General features: G+C 39.8%; 6 protein-coding genes across 15 annotated transcripts; 2 read left to right on the forward strand and 4 right to left on the reverse strand.

Annotated features, from left to right (window-relative positions):
- Window positions 1-135: 135 nt before the first annotated feature.
- LOC129593523 (uncharacterized) lies at window positions 136-4,765 on the reverse strand. 2 transcript variants are annotated; one of them, XM_055489881.1, is made up of 4 exons: window positions 4,370-4,765; window positions 2,380-2,710; window positions 970-2,046; window positions 136-602 (listed from the first exon to the last, which is right to left on the reverse strand). In XM_055489881.1, the coding sequence occupies exons 3-4, from the start codon at window positions 2,033-2,035 to the stop codon at window positions 265-267; spliced, it is 1,404 nt and encodes a 467-aa protein (XP_055345856.1). In that variant the 5' UTR covers window positions 2,036-2,046; window positions 2,380-2,710; window positions 4,370-4,765; the 3' UTR covers window positions 136-264. The 2 variants fall into 2 exon arrangements, with proteins under 2 accessions (XP_055345856.1, XP_055345857.1); XM_055489882.1 differs by lacking the exons at window positions 2,380-2,710; window positions 4,370-4,765 and adding an exon at window positions 2,164-2,281.
- Window positions 3,713-8,330, forward strand: LOC129593521 (protein FAM227B-like). Of its 7 annotated transcripts, none has more exons than XM_055489874.1 (11): window positions 3,713-3,991; window positions 4,149-4,241; window positions 4,398-4,714; window positions 5,155-5,380; window positions 5,815-5,916; window positions 6,004-6,111; window positions 6,186-6,299; window positions 6,385-6,551; window positions 6,664-6,776; window positions 7,022-7,227; window positions 7,569-8,330. In XM_055489874.1, exons 1-11 carry the CDS (start codon window positions 3,854-3,856, stop codon window positions 8,160-8,162), a joined length of 2,178 nt encoding a protein of 725 aa, XP_055345849.1. In that variant the 5' UTR covers window positions 3,713-3,853; the 3' UTR covers window positions 8,163-8,330. The 7 variants fall into 7 exon arrangements, with proteins under 7 accessions (XP_055345849.1, XP_055345850.1, XP_055345853.1 ...); XM_055489875.1 differs by having other exon boundaries at window positions 4,149-4,238; XM_055489878.1 differs by having other exon boundaries at window positions 3,851-3,991; window positions 4,398-4,508.
- Window positions 8,331-8,517: 187 nt separating this feature from the next.
- LOC129593446 (protein FAM8A1-like) lies at window positions 8,518-10,602 on the forward strand. The gene is made up of 5 exons (XM_055489766.1): window positions 8,518-9,359; window positions 9,637-9,766; window positions 9,845-9,971; window positions 10,054-10,199; window positions 10,277-10,602. Exons 1-5 carry the CDS (start codon window positions 8,843-8,845, stop codon window positions 10,434-10,436), a joined length of 1,080 nt encoding a protein of 359 aa, XP_055345741.1. The 5' UTR covers window positions 8,518-8,842; the 3' UTR covers window positions 10,437-10,602.
- Window positions 10,603-10,611: 9 nt separating this feature from the next.
- Window positions 10,612-13,093, reverse strand: LOC129593447 (hydroxymethylglutaryl-CoA lyase, mitochondrial-like). Of its 2 annotated transcripts, none has more exons than XM_055489767.1 (7): window positions 12,826-13,093; window positions 12,329-12,511; window positions 11,884-11,979; window positions 11,753-11,811; window positions 11,601-11,690; window positions 11,159-11,411; window positions 10,612-11,046 (listed from the first exon to the last, which is right to left on the reverse strand). In XM_055489767.1, exons 1-7 carry the CDS (start codon window positions 12,931-12,933, stop codon window positions 10,783-10,785), a joined length of 1,053 nt encoding a protein of 350 aa, XP_055345742.1. In that variant the 5' UTR covers window positions 12,934-13,093; the 3' UTR covers window positions 10,612-10,782. The 2 variants fall into 2 exon arrangements, with proteins under 2 accessions (XP_055345742.1, XP_055345743.1); XM_055489768.1 differs by having other exon boundaries at window positions 12,329-12,523; window positions 12,826-12,979.
- Window positions 13,094-14,073: 980 nt separating this feature from the next.
- LOC129593589 (melatonin receptor type 1B-A-like) lies at window positions 14,074-17,511 on the reverse strand. 2 transcript variants are annotated; one of them, XM_055489982.1, is made up of 5 exons: window positions 16,735-17,511; window positions 16,323-16,562; window positions 15,322-15,969; window positions 14,637-14,810; window positions 14,074-14,448 (listed from the first exon to the last, which is right to left on the reverse strand). In XM_055489982.1, the coding sequence occupies exons 2-5, from the start codon at window positions 16,509-16,511 to the stop codon at window positions 14,284-14,286; spliced, it is 1,176 nt and encodes a 391-aa protein (XP_055345957.1). In that variant the 5' UTR covers window positions 16,512-16,562; window positions 16,735-17,511; the 3' UTR covers window positions 14,074-14,283. The 2 variants fall into 2 exon arrangements, with proteins under 2 accessions (XP_055345957.1, XP_055345958.1); XM_055489983.1 differs by having other exon boundaries at window positions 16,323-17,511.
- A 1,540-nt stretch (window positions 17,512-19,051) lies between these two features.
- Window positions 19,052-20,298, reverse strand: LOC129593612 (uncharacterized). Its single transcript, XM_055490021.1, has 3 exons — window positions 19,956-20,298; window positions 19,646-19,845; window positions 19,052-19,389 (listed from the first exon to the last, which is right to left on the reverse strand). The coding sequence occupies exons 1-3, from the start codon at window positions 20,029-20,031 to the stop codon at window positions 19,156-19,158; spliced, it is 510 nt and encodes a 169-aa protein (XP_055345996.1). The 5' UTR covers window positions 20,032-20,298; the 3' UTR covers window positions 19,052-19,155.
- Between the last annotated feature and the right edge of the window lie 30 nt (window positions 20,299-20,328).

Raw genomic sequence — 20,328 nt, forward strand, 5'->3', positions numbered from 1 at the left:
AGATTTGGGGCAAAAGTTTTTGTGCAATTCGTTTTAATTAGCGCCAATAAATACGCTTATTATGCATGCGCTGTTTTGCCAACGGTGAGGTTGCTAATGACCCGATAAAGTACAGTACAATTTTAATAGTTGTAACCGTTTAAGTATTCCATTCGTGCAGATATATATCTTGAAACTGTTCATGGAAATTAACTCCGAAGGCTAGATTTTGGTTTTAACAATACGCCCAGTATATTGTGGAGATTGCCCGCCTAGGGTTGAGTATTATCGAAAAAGCGTAATAATAAAGTTAGTGAAGTACAACAAAAATATGAAATTAAGCAACGCATGTGAATGCCTTCGCTGCACAGAATCTTGAGATCCGCTGCACTGGAGGCCCGGCACACAGGATCGCAGGCGATCTCTATTTAAAGGGCGCAGAATTGGTTTAGACACAGTAACGGTTTGGGTTTTGGGACGGCATAATGTGGCATTCCATAGTGATAACATGGGGACACCGTTTCCTTCGCATAGTAATTCATGGCTTTGATCACTGGTGGGATTCTCTCGCTCCAGCCAGCAAATAAACCAATCCATATTATTTCCACAGAATAAAGGATTACCTAACAAAAAACCGAAATCGATAACAGTACTTTGCATTAGGAGTATGTAAAATTCAATTAGGCTGTAATGTTAAACTGAATAAATAAAAGTGGAAAATTTTTAATTTCGGATGAACAACTAGTAAACTAAGTAAATGTGTAACTGTAGGTTGTGATATTTCGACACTATAAGACGCAAAAAGCAGCCACTTCCATATGATTCCGAAGGGATCTTTGCCTGCGCACATGTCTTGGCTTAATTCTGCACTTGTTTTTCGGTCCATCAATTAAAAATACCTGTGAGACTTGCAATTAATGCAACTTTTATTGATGAACCGTGGTAATTACTTATTTGGGCGATTGCAACAGACAATTATTGTAAACAAACCTCTCAAATTCCAAGGTTTAACGAATTTCCTGATGCGGGCTGGAATATCGCGCGGTTTAAGGACGGAAAGATTATTGGCGCTTAAATCAACATCCGTATCATTTCTGATGTTCTTTAGCCCAACAGGGAAGTTGCTAATTAAGTTATCTCTCAGAATAATGCTCTCGATAACTGGCAGTTCAAAGATGGACGCCGGTATGTCGCGGATATGATTGCTAACCAGCCGGAGACTCTTCAGACCCGGCTTCAGCTGCTTCAGGGCGGTAAGAAACTCTTCCGGGATGCGGCTAATCTGATTGTGCTCTAAATGTAAGGCCGACAAGGAATATGGAAATGCCACAGCAGAAGGGATGGAATTGCTTTCCAGGGTTGATAAATAACCGTGATTGATTGTTAACGTCTGAAGATTACGCAAAGTGGTCAGAGCAGCATAAGGTATGTACCGGATGGGATTTCCTGACAAGTCGAGTTGATACAAGTTGGTATTGTAACTGAACGCGTCATCGTCGATGCTCTCTACTAAACTGTCAACAATTGATAGGGACTCTAGATTGCTGTTTGGAAAAGCATTTGCTGGAATGCGTGGAGATCCAAATCCACCATCACGAAACTTCAGCCAATTCAGATTGGAAAGGTCACCGAGGAAAGTTAACGGAAGTCGCAGGTCGGTGAAGTCGGATATCTCCAACCGGCTAACGCGGTGAGTGATATTCGCTAGTTTGTCGTGCCATGACTCCGATGAAAGGGATGCTGATGTTTTGAGGCTGATCTTGATCCAGAAAGTAAACAATTTCTCTATCTGATTTAGGTCAAGAAGATCGTCCAAACCGTTGGAACACGATATGATAACTAGCTGACCGGCGACGGAGCAAGCGCAGGGAAGAACGATGGCCAGCAAATCATCGTTACAAGCTGATGGTAGGGCATATGCAGTTGCGGTAGTGTTTGTGTTTTTACGCTCTGCATTGCCCGTAGAAGCCACGGCGTAAGATGGTACTGACCACACATTCATCAACAGGTATACTTCAATTATGTATACAGCAGCTGAGATCCTACGCCCATCCATTTATGAACTCTCTAATAAATAAAAAAACGATATGCTTTTGAAAAGTTTGATACACCTGATAAGTATTCGTACGTGCGTGAAAATAAGTAATTATTGATAAGGACAAATACAAGCATCATTATACTGACTTCTTTAGACGTGTACAAACAGAATCCCACAGTAGACGCTCGCTAGTCATTTGTAGTGATAAGCAACAACGAATAACATTAATATGGTCAAAAAGTAATATAGAAAAATTTCTTATCATTACTGTCGACAGTATTAACTGCAACTTGATGAGTCGTAATATTAGCATAGGAAGTAAAAACAATTGTCTATCGAATTTGGATAAATATTATACATACATATTAGGCCTTTCCATGGGGCTCACGATACTCTGGGATGCTACGGGCAGTTTCCGCTGATAATTTTGGCCTTGACAGCCAAAAGAGTACACGAATAGACTTTAATCTTCCGTCATGCAAGAAGACCATTGATTGAAAACCAGCAAAATTGTACTGCTTCAGTATATAATTCTGACTAAGTGAATTAGAAAATACCGTTAAGCAAGATGTATCAATCTGTAGCGGTTGGTTGGTTAAAATCTGTTAAAAATAACAGATGCCATTCGTGGATATCAGTCATCCATGTACAGCACGCGGAATGTTCAAGGGAAAATGACCGGCCGGCTATCCACTAGAAAAACAAATTAGCCGGCACAAATGCCACTGTGCACAAGCAATCAGTCGTAAAAATGGGATAGACTGTACGTGTTTGGGATAATTTGACAGTAAAATCCTTGTCGTATACCGCATCTCTCATAAACATTTTACGAGGTTTTCCAAATGAAAAATGATGACAGAATTAAGTGGGTCATTCATACAACATTAAAGTGGAATTCCTCACTAGAGCAACATCCTCATCTTCTCCGTATATACAATACGTACATTCCGCACAATACTTTTCCAACTATAGTATTTCTAGAAGTACTTGTGTACAATACGTAAAGCTGAGGTATTGCGAAAAATATTTACAGTGATCCGGATTTCCAGTTTTGTGAACTGGTTCATGATTTACAATAAATCCGTGCTTTAAAAATTTCTGTTTGTGTATTCCATTTTGTACCAATAGCTGTAAGAACGGAAGATTAAGAGATGCTAGGCAAACAGGCATGTAACCCAACATGATTGTATGGCTGTCGGATCGGTCAGCCAGAAGCAAACGCAATATTCGGTATTCCAAATGCTTTATAGTACTCGTATGCTCGCAAATATTTTAAATAAATAATCCTCTACTGTAAAGTGACTTGAACCTTTCAAATCAATCGATTCGATTCGAGTATAATTATATACAAGAAGTTTTTAAAATTCAGCAGAGAAGTACAGCTAACGGCAACTTTATAATATATCCATGAGATGTACGATGCGTGCGTGTATTGTGCCACCGGATGCTTTCTTGATCTCGTTACTATAAAGTACAGATAGTGCTTTTAAAGTAAGCGCTTTGATGGCGCAGCTTACTCCGTAAAAATGTTGAGTGAGTAATACAGTAAATAAGTACTGCAATTTTCAATATATGAATACTGTAAGCAAATATACCAATTACATAAGTCTCCTGGATACGGGAAATGTCGAAGGCATTATCCTACAAACTTTCAGTGTTTGCTCTTGAACAATGGGTATTCTGATTATCATTGCTTACTTTAATTTTAGCTCAATTAAAACTCAAATAAGTAATTCATCATGTAATTGTTATTACACTTAACAAAATTATAAACAGAATATTACTTACTTAATTACGTGGCACCACGAAGCACGTGGATTTGATACACCTGCTTTAATGAATTATGTCGACAAAGATGACCTAATCCTTTTTCCGACGAGAAATCAATGCGTAGTATATAAACTTTACCATTTTGGTACGGAAAACACGAGTAGCCCCGTGTTAAAAGAGCCGGATCCCTATAAAGGCATTTTGGTACGGTGGAATTTACCACAGTTCAAGTCTTCTGTTACATAAGGATGCCAGTATCGGCAGTAATTAAGCGCCCAGAAAAAGGTTTATCCAGGGCTTTCGAATATTTATATACTTGAAAATATGCCCGTGAAAAATTTCATACCAAGCAAATTTTCAGCATTTGGACAACTGGATACAAAAGTGTTTTGCCGATAACAATGTTCCACTTCCCACGAATGGAATTCACAGATTCGAAGAACTATTGCGGGTGGTACATCAATTAACCCATTGCATGATCTCTTAATATAGAATTTGAAAAGTTTAAATTAATTATATAAGGGATGTGCCCGTCAAGTGCTATAAACTTCAAATCAGCTATTGACTTCTGATAACACGTACTCTGTAGTTCTGTACGTATGCATTGTAGCGAGCCTGGCCGAGCTCGCCCGATATGGCCACGGGGGTCAGCGAAATACTGCGAAAGCTGCAGGATATGGAGATGGAAACGATACCTCCAGTTCTTCCTGAAGCATCTTATGTAAGTTGCTTTCTCGAATCGAAAACAGGATTAAGCAGATTTATGGAACCACTGAAAGAACTACTGCAAAAAGGCAGGGAAGCTGAGCGCCTAATTAAAGGAATGCTGGGAAAATTTTCCCTGTCGACCAAAGGAAGCTTATTCGAAACAGGAATACACAAAGTGGAAATGCAAAACGGCTTAATTATAACATCACTTCTGTCAAAGCAAGTAGCTAAATTTTACTGCAGTCCACTTTAAAACTACGTTATTATAGTATTTTGTCCACTTTAAAACTACGTTATTATAGTATTTTGTGTAACAAGTTTACTGCATTGTCTATACTAAATCCCGAATACTGCTGTGCGATTACTGTTACGTAGTAGGGTAATACACAGTAATCGTACAGCAGTATTTAGGATGAAGTTTATATTCTAAGATAAAGTTTAAGTACTTTATTCTTTTTTTAGAATATCTTTGTGTCTATACTTATTGGCATGCATATGTGCGCCGCTTGTGCAGCTGTGGCGTGAATATTTATCACGAACTGCTGCATACCTGTACGAGAAACTTTACCATGTATGTGTTGCATACAGGCACTCATGTCACGTATGCAGCGTATTATGGTCAGTCATAATAATAATGTTAATGTGATGATCAAAATTAGATATTCCGCTCAAGTAGCGCGTCGTCGCATGGAACGAAGACGGCTTACTGATGAAGTCCTGGCTTACGATAACGATGCCATTATGAATGTCAAGGATCCTTCGACTGCGATGCAAATTCATTCGCACGAAAATTCTGATCTTGTTGAAAATTTACCACATCCTGATCAGTACGATCAACCAACGAAAGCCGAACTTATAAGGAAAATGATCCATCGTACATTTATGGCAAGTAAAAGAAGGCAAAAGATAGTACGATGCATAAAATTAATTTTCCTAGTCATGCATAAAATTATTTTTCCTAGTCATGCATAAAATTATTTTTCCTAGTTATGCCGAAATGTTACGAATACAGTACCCGCAATGTGTGTACATACCGCGATATTTCGGTTGCTGTTGTAATTTGGTACCTCCGTAGGAGTACTGATCAAATCCAGTGTCCATTATTCCTACTTTAAAATGTGCATTGTAATTTGTAAACGGATTACGTGTAGGTACTAACTTATAGACATATATCACAGAAGAATTCCAAGGCCAAGGAGCTGCCAAATTTAATAAAACCTAATTGTTTGCAAATTCGGACTTTGCAAGAGTCAGTCGATAAAATTGTGCAAAATCTTTGGTGCAAATCATGTTTTTATCGTGCTTGATGCTTTTTACAGGGATTGCCCATTGCCTCTGTTGCAGCAAAGGATTTCAAACTGCCATACAATGTTAACGATAAAGCAGTATTGCAAAAGGTCACAAATCTTCAACCCAGTGATGTACGTGTTCGGCTGCCTAACAGTTTTACAATCCGAGGCTTTGGCAGTGAATGTCTCATTCTCAGTTCTTGCATTGTTTTACTTCAGAACGGAATATTCTCCAGTTTTTCATGGCAAGTCGCTTTCCATAGCCGTTGTTCGCGGGAAATCCTTGTGTGCGCTTGGTGGTGGATTTTCCTTTACTATTTTCGCACGGTAGTGTAGAATTTTTATTTGTGTTTACCGTCGCTGTTGCTACTTTACAGGCAAATAACGCCAGACCTTTTTAGGAAGATGAAAATAACAGAGCAAGCAAACTGTGTCTGCTTCTCCGGCGTCTTGGCAAGTCGTACCGAAATTTGTATAAAACTATCACGGCAAACTTCCGGGATCGAGTTCTGGAGGTGCATAGTAGCGACTGCCTAGCTGCACTTACATAATTAGAGGCCACCTTATAACAATATTTCAGTTCGTATTGGAAAGTTTTAGCGTTTTCCGGACTGCATGTCTCAAGCCATTTTCATAATCTTCAATGAAGTCTTTCCATTCCAAAGAGTCAAATTTGTCCAGCCTGAGTTCTTGACCTCTATGGAAACTCACCTCCACCGTTGGTTTATGGGAGGAAATGGCGCCGCCTCCGAACATTATCGGTTTAGGTAAAAACTTTGCATTTGTTGTACTCGTATACTACGAGTGATAAAGATTTTACTCTTATCGCATTACAGTACAACATGATCAGCAATCGCCAATCGGCCAACCGTATTACAGGTGGCTAGAATGGCGTTTCCAGTACATGGACCTAAATAAAATTCATGATCCGCTTTGCTATCCACAATTTTTTGACTTGAAGTTGAAAACTGATCCCATTCCACAAGCCTGCGGTAATTCTTAAATCTTACCCCATCCTTCACTTCACAGACCTTGTTCTGTCATTAAGGGCATGTGCTTTTATAAGTTATAGGACAATTAGAACTAAAATCTTGACTATTAATTATATTCCGGTGTACCAAGTTACAGTACCAACAAGCAACAGTACAGATATGTTAGGCAACGCTATTGACCCAATGCTTTTCCAGTAAGAGTATACTCCTCTGAACAAAAATTAATCCCAAATGGCCCTTTGTAGATGTTTTGGGTACCGAAAAGGTCGTTCTGGAAATACCAAAGTTTAAGGCGGATTTAATGAAAATAATTCGAAAAGACAATCAACAGAAGCGAGACATGGTGAAGTTGAAGCTACCGACTCCGGGAAAAAATGCCAAAGCAGACATGCCGGTCGTTACCAGCGCAAACGATAACAACGAGCGTACTCCCATCATTCCATACGTATTAGTAAGTGCGATTTTTCTTTTAAAAGCGCTTTAGCTTTTGATTCGGCGTTAAACTACAAGGCTTTTGGTTAGTACAATAAAATCATGCTATGCATCACCCGCTCGACTGTTTCTTTGCTTGCTTCAGTTGCTTGTAATTTCGCACAATATTAATCATAAACTGTAGCTCCTGAATCGTTTTCAGCCAAGTTATTTGCTCCAACTTCGGTGTCTCATAAGTTTTATGAACTGTACGATGTCAAGGCACTTTAAATGCTGACCTTACAATTATTCACTGTAAATTAGTTAAAAATCGATTTGAAAAGTATATCTGCTCGTTATCTGTGCATCATTTAATTTCAGGAAAGCGACTGCGTCCCGGGTTACCATGTTCAATTCGAAACTGCGCCTGTGGAAATAAATCATCAAGTTACGCCACTTCTATCAGCTGAATTGCCTTTATACGGCAAACCGATTCGCTTTAGAACGAAGACAAACATTACTAGAATTAAACGGAAACTGATCTCGCCATTCACGTTTGCTGACGTTGTTCGAGATGTGCAGAACCGCATTCGTCATCGGCGCATACAAGTTAAACGACACGCAAACGCACTGGAAACTGAGAACAAGAAGAAGAAACGCAGTTTTTGGACAGTCAGCCATGAAAGTGGATTACTCAAAGAGTATATCACCGTTCAAAAAGTGAAAAGGAAAAATCTGGGAGAGCTGCGATTGGAAATTATGGCAGCACAGGATATTGAACGCCACCTGCCGGGTGTCATGAGACGAAAACTGCGCAAGGGCCATTTGCCCCCTCTGCTGGGTTTCAAAACCACAAAGGAAATAATAACAGGCCATCAAAGAAACAACAGTAATTTCGAGACTTTTCTAGGCTCGTTTTTCGATTCTGAAAAGAAGACGAAGCTCACAGAATGGGATAAAATGAATGTTCCATGATCAGTAATTGTCCACGATGATTATTACGATGTATGTATATACTGCATTGATGCCATAAGATAGTATGATCTTGCATTCTTGCCCATTGATTGTCGAAACTAGGATTAATTTTCAAATTTCCAATTCAGCAATGCACTGCGAGTGCAATCAAACGAAAATTTTAAAAAAACCGGAAAAGGGCAAAAAGTTAAAATGTTGCACGGTCATTCTAGTTTTGGCAAAAGTTTACGTTATAAGTGAACCGGAAGTCTTGTCGGATGGTAGCACCCAAGGAACTACCATCCGTTTGTGGCCAAAGCAAGCCGATCACGATGTACTATCACGATGAAGCAAAAATAAAAATACGCAGCTTTTTAAAGACTTTAATGAGCAGAATTTTTTATTTTTGATTTAGCATGTTCAATGTTGACACTGCACGGACATTTCGTGCAAGTAACGAGTGAATTACTATTACTTTTGTCTCTGTAAGCACCACTGTTTTTAAGTTTTGGTCTTTTGGAATAAAAGTAAGCAGTTGTAGCTTACTTGGGAAGGAGTTAGAGTCACAAGTGAACATAGCGACTTTCAATCCCGAATCTTACGAGGGAGGCATACCAGGCGGGAGGCTCTCTGCAGTGTTGTACAAGCAAGGTACGAGTCAATTAGCCACTGTAAGTGGCAGGAAGTTCCTTTCCGTGAAGATGGATCCCAATCCTGCTGCACCCGATGATCCTCGGAACCGACCTTCTTCCGCTTCGAACCAAAATCTCAGTGATTCCGCAGATGCGGACGGTCTGCGCCGTAGACAGGGTGATAGCGTCCATTCCAGCGAAACCCAGCAGCAGCGTACCGACCTAGGCAACGCGGACCCCTCCGCGCCCAGCATGGCTCCTTATCAGGATTATTACATGCGTCTCCACCAGTGGATCTGGACGTACCAATGGTATAGATTCTGCTGGGAGCAGCAGCAGCGTGAATGGCGGGATCGGTATTTTTGGCAGCAGTGGTCGCATCATACACATGCGCTGCCGTCCACGTCAGCATCGGCCGCGGGCCCATCCTGGCCAGGTGCTGCCCCACAGGCTGCTCCGCGACCTCCTCTTCCTGGACCGGCCATTCAGGTGCAGCGCCCCCAAGGCAATCCCCTACAGATTCCACTGGCAGCGGCGGGGCATCCCCAGATTTTTGTAGGCGCCGTCGGACCAGATAATCAGCTAGGTGACATGCAGAAGCATAATTTGCCCGTATTTATAAGAAAGTTATCATTTTAGGTCTAAAATATTGAACGCAAAGGAAGAAAGTAAAACTATATGTGCAGATTTAAAATTCATTTTTGTGCATTAAAATATAATTTATTGCGCGTTTTCCTTCGATTCTTTACGGTTTTATTCACCACATCAGAAACGTTGTTGGTTCATTCATTCAACATAATACCCACTCCGTTCGAACATAAGTTTCCTGTGTCCGGTTGAATATCATCCATCCATCTTGACAGATCCATCTTGGAAAGGGTTCAAAATGGCACCTATATGGAAGCGCGTGGTGGCGGAGTGTATCGATATCTTTCTGCTGGTGCTGCTAAAGCTGATATTGACCTACACGATCTTTGACGATCTATTCTTCATGTAAGGGTTTTGCAGAATATATCGTCACACTCTTGCATGAAAGTGGTAATAGTATTCTGCTGTTTCGGGACTGCTTAGTGATTTCAAGAAGTACGGCGACCTTCTGGATCCGGACGTGGACGTTACTGCTGATATGGCCCTCGATTTGGCTTCGGAATTGATGTTGATGGAATTCTGCCATCGTTTGATATCGTGTTTGTATGAGGTAAGGACCGTAAGGTGGTACCGAGTGGGAATTGCAGCTCTGTTCAATTAGTTTCTTTATTCATAAATGTGTTTACGTGCAGATGATAATGACTGTGCACGGTTTTCCCCACGGCGGCGCCACTTATGGAAAGCGTTTTATGGGTCTGCGCGTTGTGACTTGTCAGGAATTTATTTTACTGGACGGAATGGTTCTGGTCAAGCCAGCGGATACTCCGAACTGGAAGCAGTATGTCATAACTTCCGTCTTGCCTGTTTTTAATTTTTTCGGAGGCGGAAATTATCCTTTTCATCTGTTTGTTGTAGAGCTGCAGTTCGGGCATTCTTGAAGAATTATTCCTGGGCCGTGGTCGTGCCATTGCCGCTAACGGCGCTTTTAAACCGTGAACGCCGTACAATGTATGATACAGCCTGTAAATGCATGGTAGTGGAAGCCGGAGATCCTATGGTCGCTTTTCTGCGATAATGCTTGTTTCTTTGTTTCACATTTCATCGCTTTCCGAAAATGCTTTTTTTTAATACCGATAGTGTTTTATTCTTTTTATCATTGAATCATTCGAGATTCCGACAGCATTACGAACTGCCGGAAGAATTCTGCCGTGTAAATTAATTACAGTACAACTACTCTGTTGTCGGCTGGGTATTGCTTGCGAGTTTTCATGTGGTTTCCAGTGATATTTAAACAGATTTCTAATTTAAATACTGCACAGTAACACGAGTGAAAGAGATATAAACAATCGCACAGAATGTGAAATAAAAACTAAAAATATGGTGCAGTTCAAACAGAACGCGGACAAATACCGTTATCACAGTTAAATGCATTTTTCTTTTTGATTTCCTTCCTTGCTTAATCGTCTTTGAAAAGCCTGAGCCACTTTGGAGTTATTCGGTCGTTTGAGGAATTTACAGATGAAATCACCAGTAATAATTAGCTTGTTCAGATCTACACCAGTATCAATCCCTAACCCGTCCAACATATATACAACATCTTCCGTTGCCGCGTTCCCACTGGCGCCGGGAGCATACGGACACCCTCCCAGTCCGGCGACGGAAGTATCCACCACGTTAATGCCCATCTGCAGGTGAAAAAACATTATGGTGACATTCATCGGCCAGATTTCACCATTAGGGAGACCAGGATATAATGCTAAAAATATAATTTCTGATAATGAGAAAAATTCATGTTACCTCAATTGCTACTAGAACGTTAGCAAGGGCCTGTCCGTATGTATCATGGAAATGGACAGCCAGTGATTCGATAGGAACACTTTTGCACACTTGAGACAAAATTTTTTGTATCGATCCCGGAGTACCCACACCAATGGTGTCACCGAGGGAAATTTCATAGCAGCCCATCTTGTAAAGCTCGGCAGCAACTCTTGTTGTAGCGGAAGGATCAATTTTGCCTTCGTACGGACATCCGGCTATGCACGACACGTATCTAATGCACCCAAAACACAACACATATTAGCGGATGCGGCCGAAAACGCAAATTCCGAAAACACCCTTAAATTAAAATTATTTTAATCAAAGAGTTCTGACTCACCAGCATAAACACGAAATGCAAATTCTCCGGAATTACTACAGATTATTCAAAAACGCTCATAAACTGCTTAACCGTATGACTCACCCTCTTACTCTGATATTATTCTGCTTGGCGGCGGCAACAATTTCTCTGCATCTCTTCAGACTTTCTTCAACCGTGCTGTTCGTGTTTTTCCTAGAAGATTTTTATAAAACCTACAATTTTTTATAACAAAAATCTGAGTCATTGAAACTGACTTGCTGAAACTTTCCGAAGCGGTGGTGAAAACTGCAACTTCCTGTGGATGCACTTCCAACTGCAATACAGAGATTTTTAGTGGCTAGCAATGACTTCCATGAACGGCAATAGGTGAGTCAACAGCGCTTACGGCTTTTTCGAAACCTTTCAGGTTTGGCACCAGAACTGGATAGACGACACCCGGTTTTCGTTTTAATCTGGACATTATTTCGTGATGATCGGCCATCTACGTATAACAACACGAGCCATATATGTAATCCATTCCAGCGGAAAAAATCGCATACTGTCGTCTATCTTACATTAATATTATAATAACTGTTTGGTATAATTATGGTGTATCATCAGCGAAAAAACAAATAGCGATAACATTACAAGCAAGAATACGACATAATCATGAAATTTTCCACAATGGAAATTAAAGGACGGAATGAAAACACGGAAAAGCTTTCACAGATGCAAAAATACAAATAAAATATAATTAATGCAATGAGATAATAAGTGATGCTCGCCACGGCTCGTGTCCGCAGAAAAAAAGCCAGAAAGTTGGTGAAAATTCAGAAAATTCCATTTAATACCTGTGGAACCCATTTTGGTGAGACGAAGCTTGTAGCCTCGATGGTTGTTAAACCGGCATCCGCCAATTTTTCAATGAGCTCTATTTTAATTTCCGTCGGCACAACTTCCTTCTCATTCTGTAACCCGTCTCGCGCTCCCACTTCCACAATGCGAACATGGCGCGACTTCATTGTCGAATATTCCTAACGAACAACCTAATTAAACCAATGCATTTAAGCAGATCCGGCTTAATCGTAATAAGGAATACAGTTGCATATGAAACTGGAAATGCAGCAATAACTCTACAATCAACAAAGTCTTAAAAGCGTATGAAACGAAGTGACGGTTTTTATGTTGTCCGGAACTAGTATATTACGCCACGATCATTAAAAAGGAAATAATCTCGAAATAATCGGAAAATTAAAAAAAATTAAACATGGCCGAAGAAAAGCCCATCAATGGCACGCACACGAACGATAATTTCGTATGCAACGATATAAAAACTGGAAACACTTACTGCATGATAACCATAAGGTTCTCTACAGCGACTTGACAGTTCGCTGGATGCGTGGATCCTGGAATTCCAAACAGAGCGGCTGTGACGAGCAAACAAACGTACAGCCATGAATCCCAAGTGATGGATGAGTAATGAATAGACGATGCGATGTAAACAAGTATTATATATATAAAACTCCGCGACAATCAAAGCGATAAACAAAGTCAGTCGTGTTTTCTTCGGATTTCTTGTTAATCGCTGATTTTTGCCTTCACGTGCGCCGTGAATGATCTACGCGATGCTACAGACATTCATTCGTATGTTGCATAACATTCCTGTCAGCTGTTCAGATTGCACTGATTACACCAACCGCGAGGTGGTGGTTACGTGTGTCAATATGTTGGACGGCTTCCATCGCCGTTCGTATGCCACCCAGTAGTGAGCATTATTAGGTATTCCAGCTCCCACGCATGCACAGCCGTGAACCGGAAGTTCCGTAGCTCGAATCATTATTCTGCATTTTACCTTTGGTTTGAATGGCAAAACTGACAATAAAATAATAACGCGAACGGACAATAAAATACTGCAACCGTTAATCAATATATTTGCGCTTGTACAGCCACATCACTGTCATATGTATCGCTGAATCTGGAGAGTGGAGACGAGCAGCAAAACAACACAAGACCCACAGAACCCCATATATATATAAACTGAACTATTAAAATTAATACGAGTGCGGTAAAACCGTCTAAAAAAGTATTGCTAGCTTCAGTCGTGGCCTCGGATAAGGCACGTACCGAGTAAGACTCTGCCAATTTTGCCTGGAATATGATGTGACTGCTATGCTGCTAAGTTTTTGCGTTTTGTAGACTTTTGTCCCGTACCTGTTCAGTGGGTAGTAAATTATCCTCAGACAGCAAAACTGACCATGTGCAAGGATTGTGACAATTATGACACTATAGATATACTGTACTCGATCCGAGGACAGGATCTATATGAATTAGAAGTATAGAAATTAAATGAGTGCTTGTAATAAATATGTACGTACTGAAAATACGTGCAGATGCAAATTACGCAATATTAGCAGCGTGACACTCCTGCGCCTCGAGCAACCTCGAAATCGAGATAGCAGGGTACATCAGCAATAATAATATTGGGGTATTGCAGTATTATGGTGTTTGACAGAAAAACATCATTATCCCAGTATCACTTACACTAATGTAACTGCAAGCTGAGATACCTGATTCACATGCATCGGAACCGGTTAATAATCTCGTTAAGGTCACGTTCTTCCCATTCCCATCAACCTTTATATTTTACGTACAACACTTAGTGCTATAGCGGCGTTATGCGAGCTATAGGTGCTGTACTGTCCTACAATATCGTATGTTTGTTTGTGCGCCATAAACAGTAGTTATTAAATACAGTACCTTAACATTTTATTAGAAAAGCATGCCGCGGCATCACATAAATCATGCATCAGATTGATCGCATGCAGCAGAATCTTGCAAAAGTATGGCTTTCCATTCTTCTCGTAAGCAACAAAATCCGTCCCACAAAAATATCGCGCAGTTTTCCACCAAATGCATATAGTAATCCTTTGAAAGCTTTACGAAAATCGGAGTTCATCCAAGCGTAGACGATCTGTAAAAGAGAAACGCGTTTTTAATAAAAACTGCCATGTACGAAGCCATCATGCAGTAGTAAAGTCTGGTCTACAAAGTAGGCATGTTAACCGGCAAAAGTACTGTATTATTATAATTATTATTATACCCTTCACATGGTAGTTTACTCGACTTCGTAAACTAGCTTCGTAATTTACTAGCACGTACCGGATTTATGCAACATCCGGCAAAGTAAAGCCCAAACACCCACAAAAGTAAGGGCGGACAGTCCAGGAGGATACGGGATTTAAAGTGTTTAGCCACGGCGACAACAACTGTTGCCGGATAGTATGTCGCGCAAAACATTGTGAAGCAGATAAACATCATGCGCGCTCCTTTAACCTTTTAATGGAAAACATGAATTTTATTGTCAGCACTAAACGCTTTGCGTCGTCCGTGATATTTGTTCAGGCATTTTACCCATGACTCAGTATGAACACTTTTATTTTTTGTATTGCGTATTTTCAGGAGAAAACCAGAAGATCATGTTGCCCCCTTCGTACAATTATCTTGTGAGCGTATACCAAAATATGGCTCGAGTATTTAAAACGTATATGTACTGTTTCCATATAGTTTTCATTAGATTAATATTAACGCATCGGCTGCTGAAACTGCAGTTTTTATTAAACTGAGCAAAGTTATAATTAATCGCTAAGCCGACCGCCGAGACTGGAAAACCCCGCAAATTAACTTATAGCTTTGTTCTTCAAAACTGCAGAACAAAATAAATATTTTTCTTACTAGACTTCGTAACGTTATAAGTATAATGGTGTAGTTTTCTTGATTAAGCATACACATTTTAGACGCTCAGCATAGTCCCCCATGGCGATAACGAATCCATTTTTGATCTTACCCTGTGCTCGAATCTTTTTAAGCGGACACAAATAACAGTAGGTGCTTGTACGCATCCATTAGTGTTTGTACAGGACAAAGAAGAATCAGTGAGCAGATTGTTTGGACGTAATACTGGAGAGTAGATAGCCCTGCGCAGATTTCTTCGAACTTGTATGACCTTTAGATATATGGCCACATACGAAGCAGCAATAATTAGTGTTGGAAGCATCAGACATGGAACGGCCATGGCGATAATAAATTTCCAGTTGTGGTTCGAAGCAGTTTGTAAGTCGAGATTAAATGTGCACAATCCAATAGGAGTAAGATGAAAGCTATCTCCACCATATCTGTCCAATAATCCTAAGGAACTGACTCCGAGGGGAACAATCCACGGCATTAAAATCATCAGCAGAAATAACGGAAGTTTTTGCATAGTATGGTATTTCCTGGCGTACACGATGGCAATAAAACGATTGACGGCTATGGCGCAACTTGTCATGTTGGAAGAAAAACTCAGAGCAACATTAATAAACCCGTAATAACGGCAGAATATGGTGAACTCAAACTTGGTCTGATCCGTATATGGCAAAAAATTGTACAACAATACCATTATTACTTTGATCGGGTAAATTACGCTGCTCAATAAGCAGTCCACGACCGCCATGTTCTAAAACAATTAAGAAAACAGTGCAGAACGTCAAGTTAATAAACGCTTTAATGCGGTAAGTTTTTCTGCAGAACACCAATATACGATAAATATAATTACGCGCAACATTTCTTTTTAGGATGTGTGTACTGTATATAACTAATTATTTCGGATGATTAACGAAATTGACATAAAAGCATGTATTAAAGTAATAAATAAAATAATATAGTAATAAATGCGCAAAAATGCCATGGCTGTTATCAATTAAGCAGGAAGCTAATGTATGAAATAAACGGTTATTCCTACTCTGTACTCAGTATGTTGATTTACAGTAAAATTATGTAAACAGTAAATTACAGCTTAGACATAGTTACCAGCACTAAAATGTTAGAATGGGTCTGCAACTTCTTCGTTGTCATTATGGCAATAATTGTAAGCAAATTTCCCAGGGTGCCACCAATAAATATTAGCAGCATTAGAATTATCCATAACAGTAGGTGAGTTTCATCAATCGATGGCTTTTTCCACATGTCGGTGAAATTATGGAACTGTTTGGCATCCATACCCGAAAAAGGTGGCAACAAGCAGAGCAGAACGGTTATCGTTTGGCCAGACTATCCAAAAAGAGATAACGTTGTAATATTTAATTATTAACTGGAACAAATAGACAAAAAAAATATAAACACTGTTTATGCGTACTAATGAACAGTTGTCATAATTGTCCGTAGGCAGTACTATAGTATTATGAGTTATCATTTACGCATAAATGCGGTTCATTAAAACAACCCTGAAATCCGGAAGGACACCGGCAGTTTATAGCTGTTCCAACTGCCGGCAAGGCCTGCGTCCCGACGCTCCCGTCATATACCGTTGTCGTAAATTTGACGGATCATACAAATTTAATATGGTTAAACGAATATTTAGTCGATGAAATGACGAAAAGCAGGCAACGAAACGTTTTGTTTCAGAAATGTTTCTGCTTTGAAATTTGGCGATGCGCCGATCAAGTATTGCAGCCTGCAGTCCATGGTGTTCTCTCAATACAGTACTGCACAAAAGCCTTTGTAAATGCAGTGCAGCTAGGAGAGCTCTATCCATCGAAGGTCGAGTATGCAAGCGACAAATGCCAAGGTACACAGTAGGTGGATCACCATTCAACTCCCGTACTGCGGGATATGAGACGTAGGTGTTCAGTGTTCACTGCTCACAATAATTGCATTAATGAACTTCCTGTCACACTGCTGTTTCGTTCCGGATTTGCATATCAAATTATATACACTGTTTGCGAACTGTCAAAGCTGCGGATGCATAAAAGAAATCAAAAATACGTATGCCATTTACCAAGCGGAACTTTGCTTGCAAAAGCCGATAAATTAAGCGTATGTTAATTATAAGGCACTTCTGGCCGATTCTTAGATCAAAAGCCAAAACCGCAAACTGCGGCGCAAAAAAATAGTAGCGTTAAAAATTGGTTAACGCTAACGGTCTTATGGGTTCATAATTTGTCATAAATCTAAAATTTCGTAGTGAACTGTGGGATATGCGCTAGCATGAAAAAATTCTGCCTCCCTATCTTAAACAGCATTTTCTGGCTGAAGGCAGTACTTTAAGTGGTTAGGAGAAGGTGCAGCGATTTAAAAGGAATAAATAAACACTCGGTCGTGGGCGAAAACTAGCAGCATTACTATGAGCAAATGAAAGGCATGTTTGTATTGACATGAATAAAAAAGGCTTGATACGTAGGTCTAAAAAACACAATTAATACTTCTAACGCTTTATTGGTCAAATCGAACACAAGGCGGAAGATATCGGAACATAATAAAGTATTAATACTATATACAAAAATGACAGTATAGTAAATGCATGTACAACATCAATGTGTGCAATCACTTAGGCTTAACAATTAAAAAGAGCGGGAGACGCAGATCTGACCTATCATATTACAGTTAGGTAGTTGAAAAATGGTTATTTATATATGTAGGATTATTGCTTTCTGGAAAACAAAACTTGTGCATTTATAATCGCTAGCCCGTTTTATCATAATAAGAGCTGGTGGCCATATTCCGCACATTCATTATGTACTGTGAAGGGTAAAGCTACTTCGTGCTGTCTTAAATCATATAAAGCTTAAACCACCGGCACCATGGCAAAATAAATACTTGCGTAGTGTATATACAAGCCGAGCACGGATGAATATAGATAAGCCCACGATTAGTGGTAAATTTAATTCGTAATCATTTATTTTATAAAATTAGAGTTATCATTCATAAAATTTGGCCTGTTAACAGGACTTTCGGTGTTACGTTCACGGTTTACTTGTGCAAGGTTTCTGCGCTTGTGTCCATTTTAGAGATACCAATGGGGACTTGGGTTGATGTATTCAACACTGGTAGAAACAGGTCGTTGAAATTCTTAATGCAGCTTGTAACTTTAGGTTAGGGACGTGTTCTCTGAACAATAACCAAAGCTGGCGAAACACAGTGGTCGTAACTACAGTATACTGTTGTCACTGTCATTTTGCAGTGCAACACAATGCGCGTGGTTACAAAGCAGCCCCTGTTAGTTCTATGGCATCCATGGTAACAAGTGTTTGACTGACCACTGGGCGTAACGAAATAAAGTCGACAAAGCGCCAACAGCCCAGGAACACTTCCCGCAGTCTAAAGATTCTGTTGCACTTCAAACTAGCAAAATCGAGTGATTAGTAGCTGAGATCACTGGTCGGGAAGAAGAGGGGCCGCAATCCTGGCACAGATAAATAGTATTCATATAACCAGTTTACGGGATCTACATCCAGTCGTATTGCCGTGGCGAACATTAGTTTCGAAAATTTTTATTTAAAGAAACTTATGAATCTTCTGTATTCAAAAAATTTTATGAGCGTAAGAATTTTAAGAAGCCTTACAAACGTAAGAAATATGAGCAACCTAAGAAAACCTAAGAAATCTAATAAATTTAAGAAACGTACGAAACGTAAGAAAGCTAAGAAAGCCTTAGAAATCTAAGAAATCTAAGAAACGCGGCATGCCGGCACTACGATGTACGTGAACAAATGAGCCAATAATCTGTACGTCAGCAGAATATGCGAGTAATTAATAGCGTTTTTATCACAGTGATACTTTAGTTATAACTGCTCAGTAGATCATAAACTGGAATCACTTGACCAAGATATCTTGCAAAAGTCACTCTAATCGTAGTTTAACTGTCTTAGCCCAAACATGTTAAAATAAAAACAAAAATGTACAATAGGAGACTGCAGTAATGCAGCGCTGCACCATTTGTTTTATCGTTACATAAATGATAATCATTGCAGCAAGAGTAACACATCTCCAAATGCACATTATCTCCAGAGGCAGGAGCTTGAATACATCCCGGAACGCATTCTGTGGCACAGGTTCGGTTGACATAACGAAATGTCATATTTCCAACAAACACGGTGCTCTGAAAAATAAACATTCTCGCAAAACTGCCCGTGAAAAATATAATTATTGCTTATAATCGGTAGTAGAAATTTTGATGACTTGCACCCTTAAGCGTACTGTTAACTTAAAACTCAACGCATGCGGGACAAATTTTTCGTTTAGATTGTTGACACTGAGCGGTACCAGTCCTTGTAAATGCGGAACAAATTTGGGTATTTACATTGCTTAAAAGCGTGTATATAATAAGTGTTGGATTAATAACTTTCTAATTGTACCTTGCAAAACATGTGGTCATCATTGCAAGTTATAATCATCTTTGCAGTTCCGATTGTATTGTTCATCGAATAGCAATGACTGTCTTTGGTTTCAGACTGGCATGAGTAGCATCTAAGTTTTTCATGAGTTTTATTCCAGGCTTCGGCTTCTGCCAGCACGGCAGATCCGGAAATGCTCTGGGCGAAGGCTTTTGATACGGCTAAATTAAGAGACTGCATCTTTTGCACAATAAAAGCACAGAGACTCACGATGAATTGCGTATACACATTCACACTGTAGATTAATACGGAAAGGAAGCTAAACACTTACCGTCAGTGAGCAGCATATGCAATAACTTAACGATTAAACATCCATATAAAACATCCTTTGTGTATTGCCGGAACATCTTATTTCCAATAGGCTACGTTAAAAAATCTGTACCGACTTTGTTCCGCTTTAAGAAAACTAACATTAAATGTGGGAGAAGCAACCCTGGATGCAACACATTGCAGCGTATATATGATTGAGCGATAAAGCTATACATGATTTTCTCCCTTGTACAACGATGCGCTCAACTGCAATGCCATTGTAGGCAGAAAGAGCAATGTAGTCAGATCAGAGCACATGGTAAAACGATTCGAGGAACTTTAATTAGACTCCAGCATGCAAGAAAATCAATCGATAATGCCAAAATGTCGGTGAC

Source organism: Paramacrobiotus metropolitanus, unplaced genomic scaffold (genome assembly GCF_019649055.1).
Source record: "Paramacrobiotus metropolitanus isolate TYO unplaced genomic scaffold, Prichtersi_v1.0 Parri_scaffold0000062, whole genome shotgun sequence".
Lineage (NCBI taxonomy): Eukaryota > Metazoa > Tardigrada > Eutardigrada > Parachela > Macrobiotidae > Paramacrobiotus > Paramacrobiotus metropolitanus.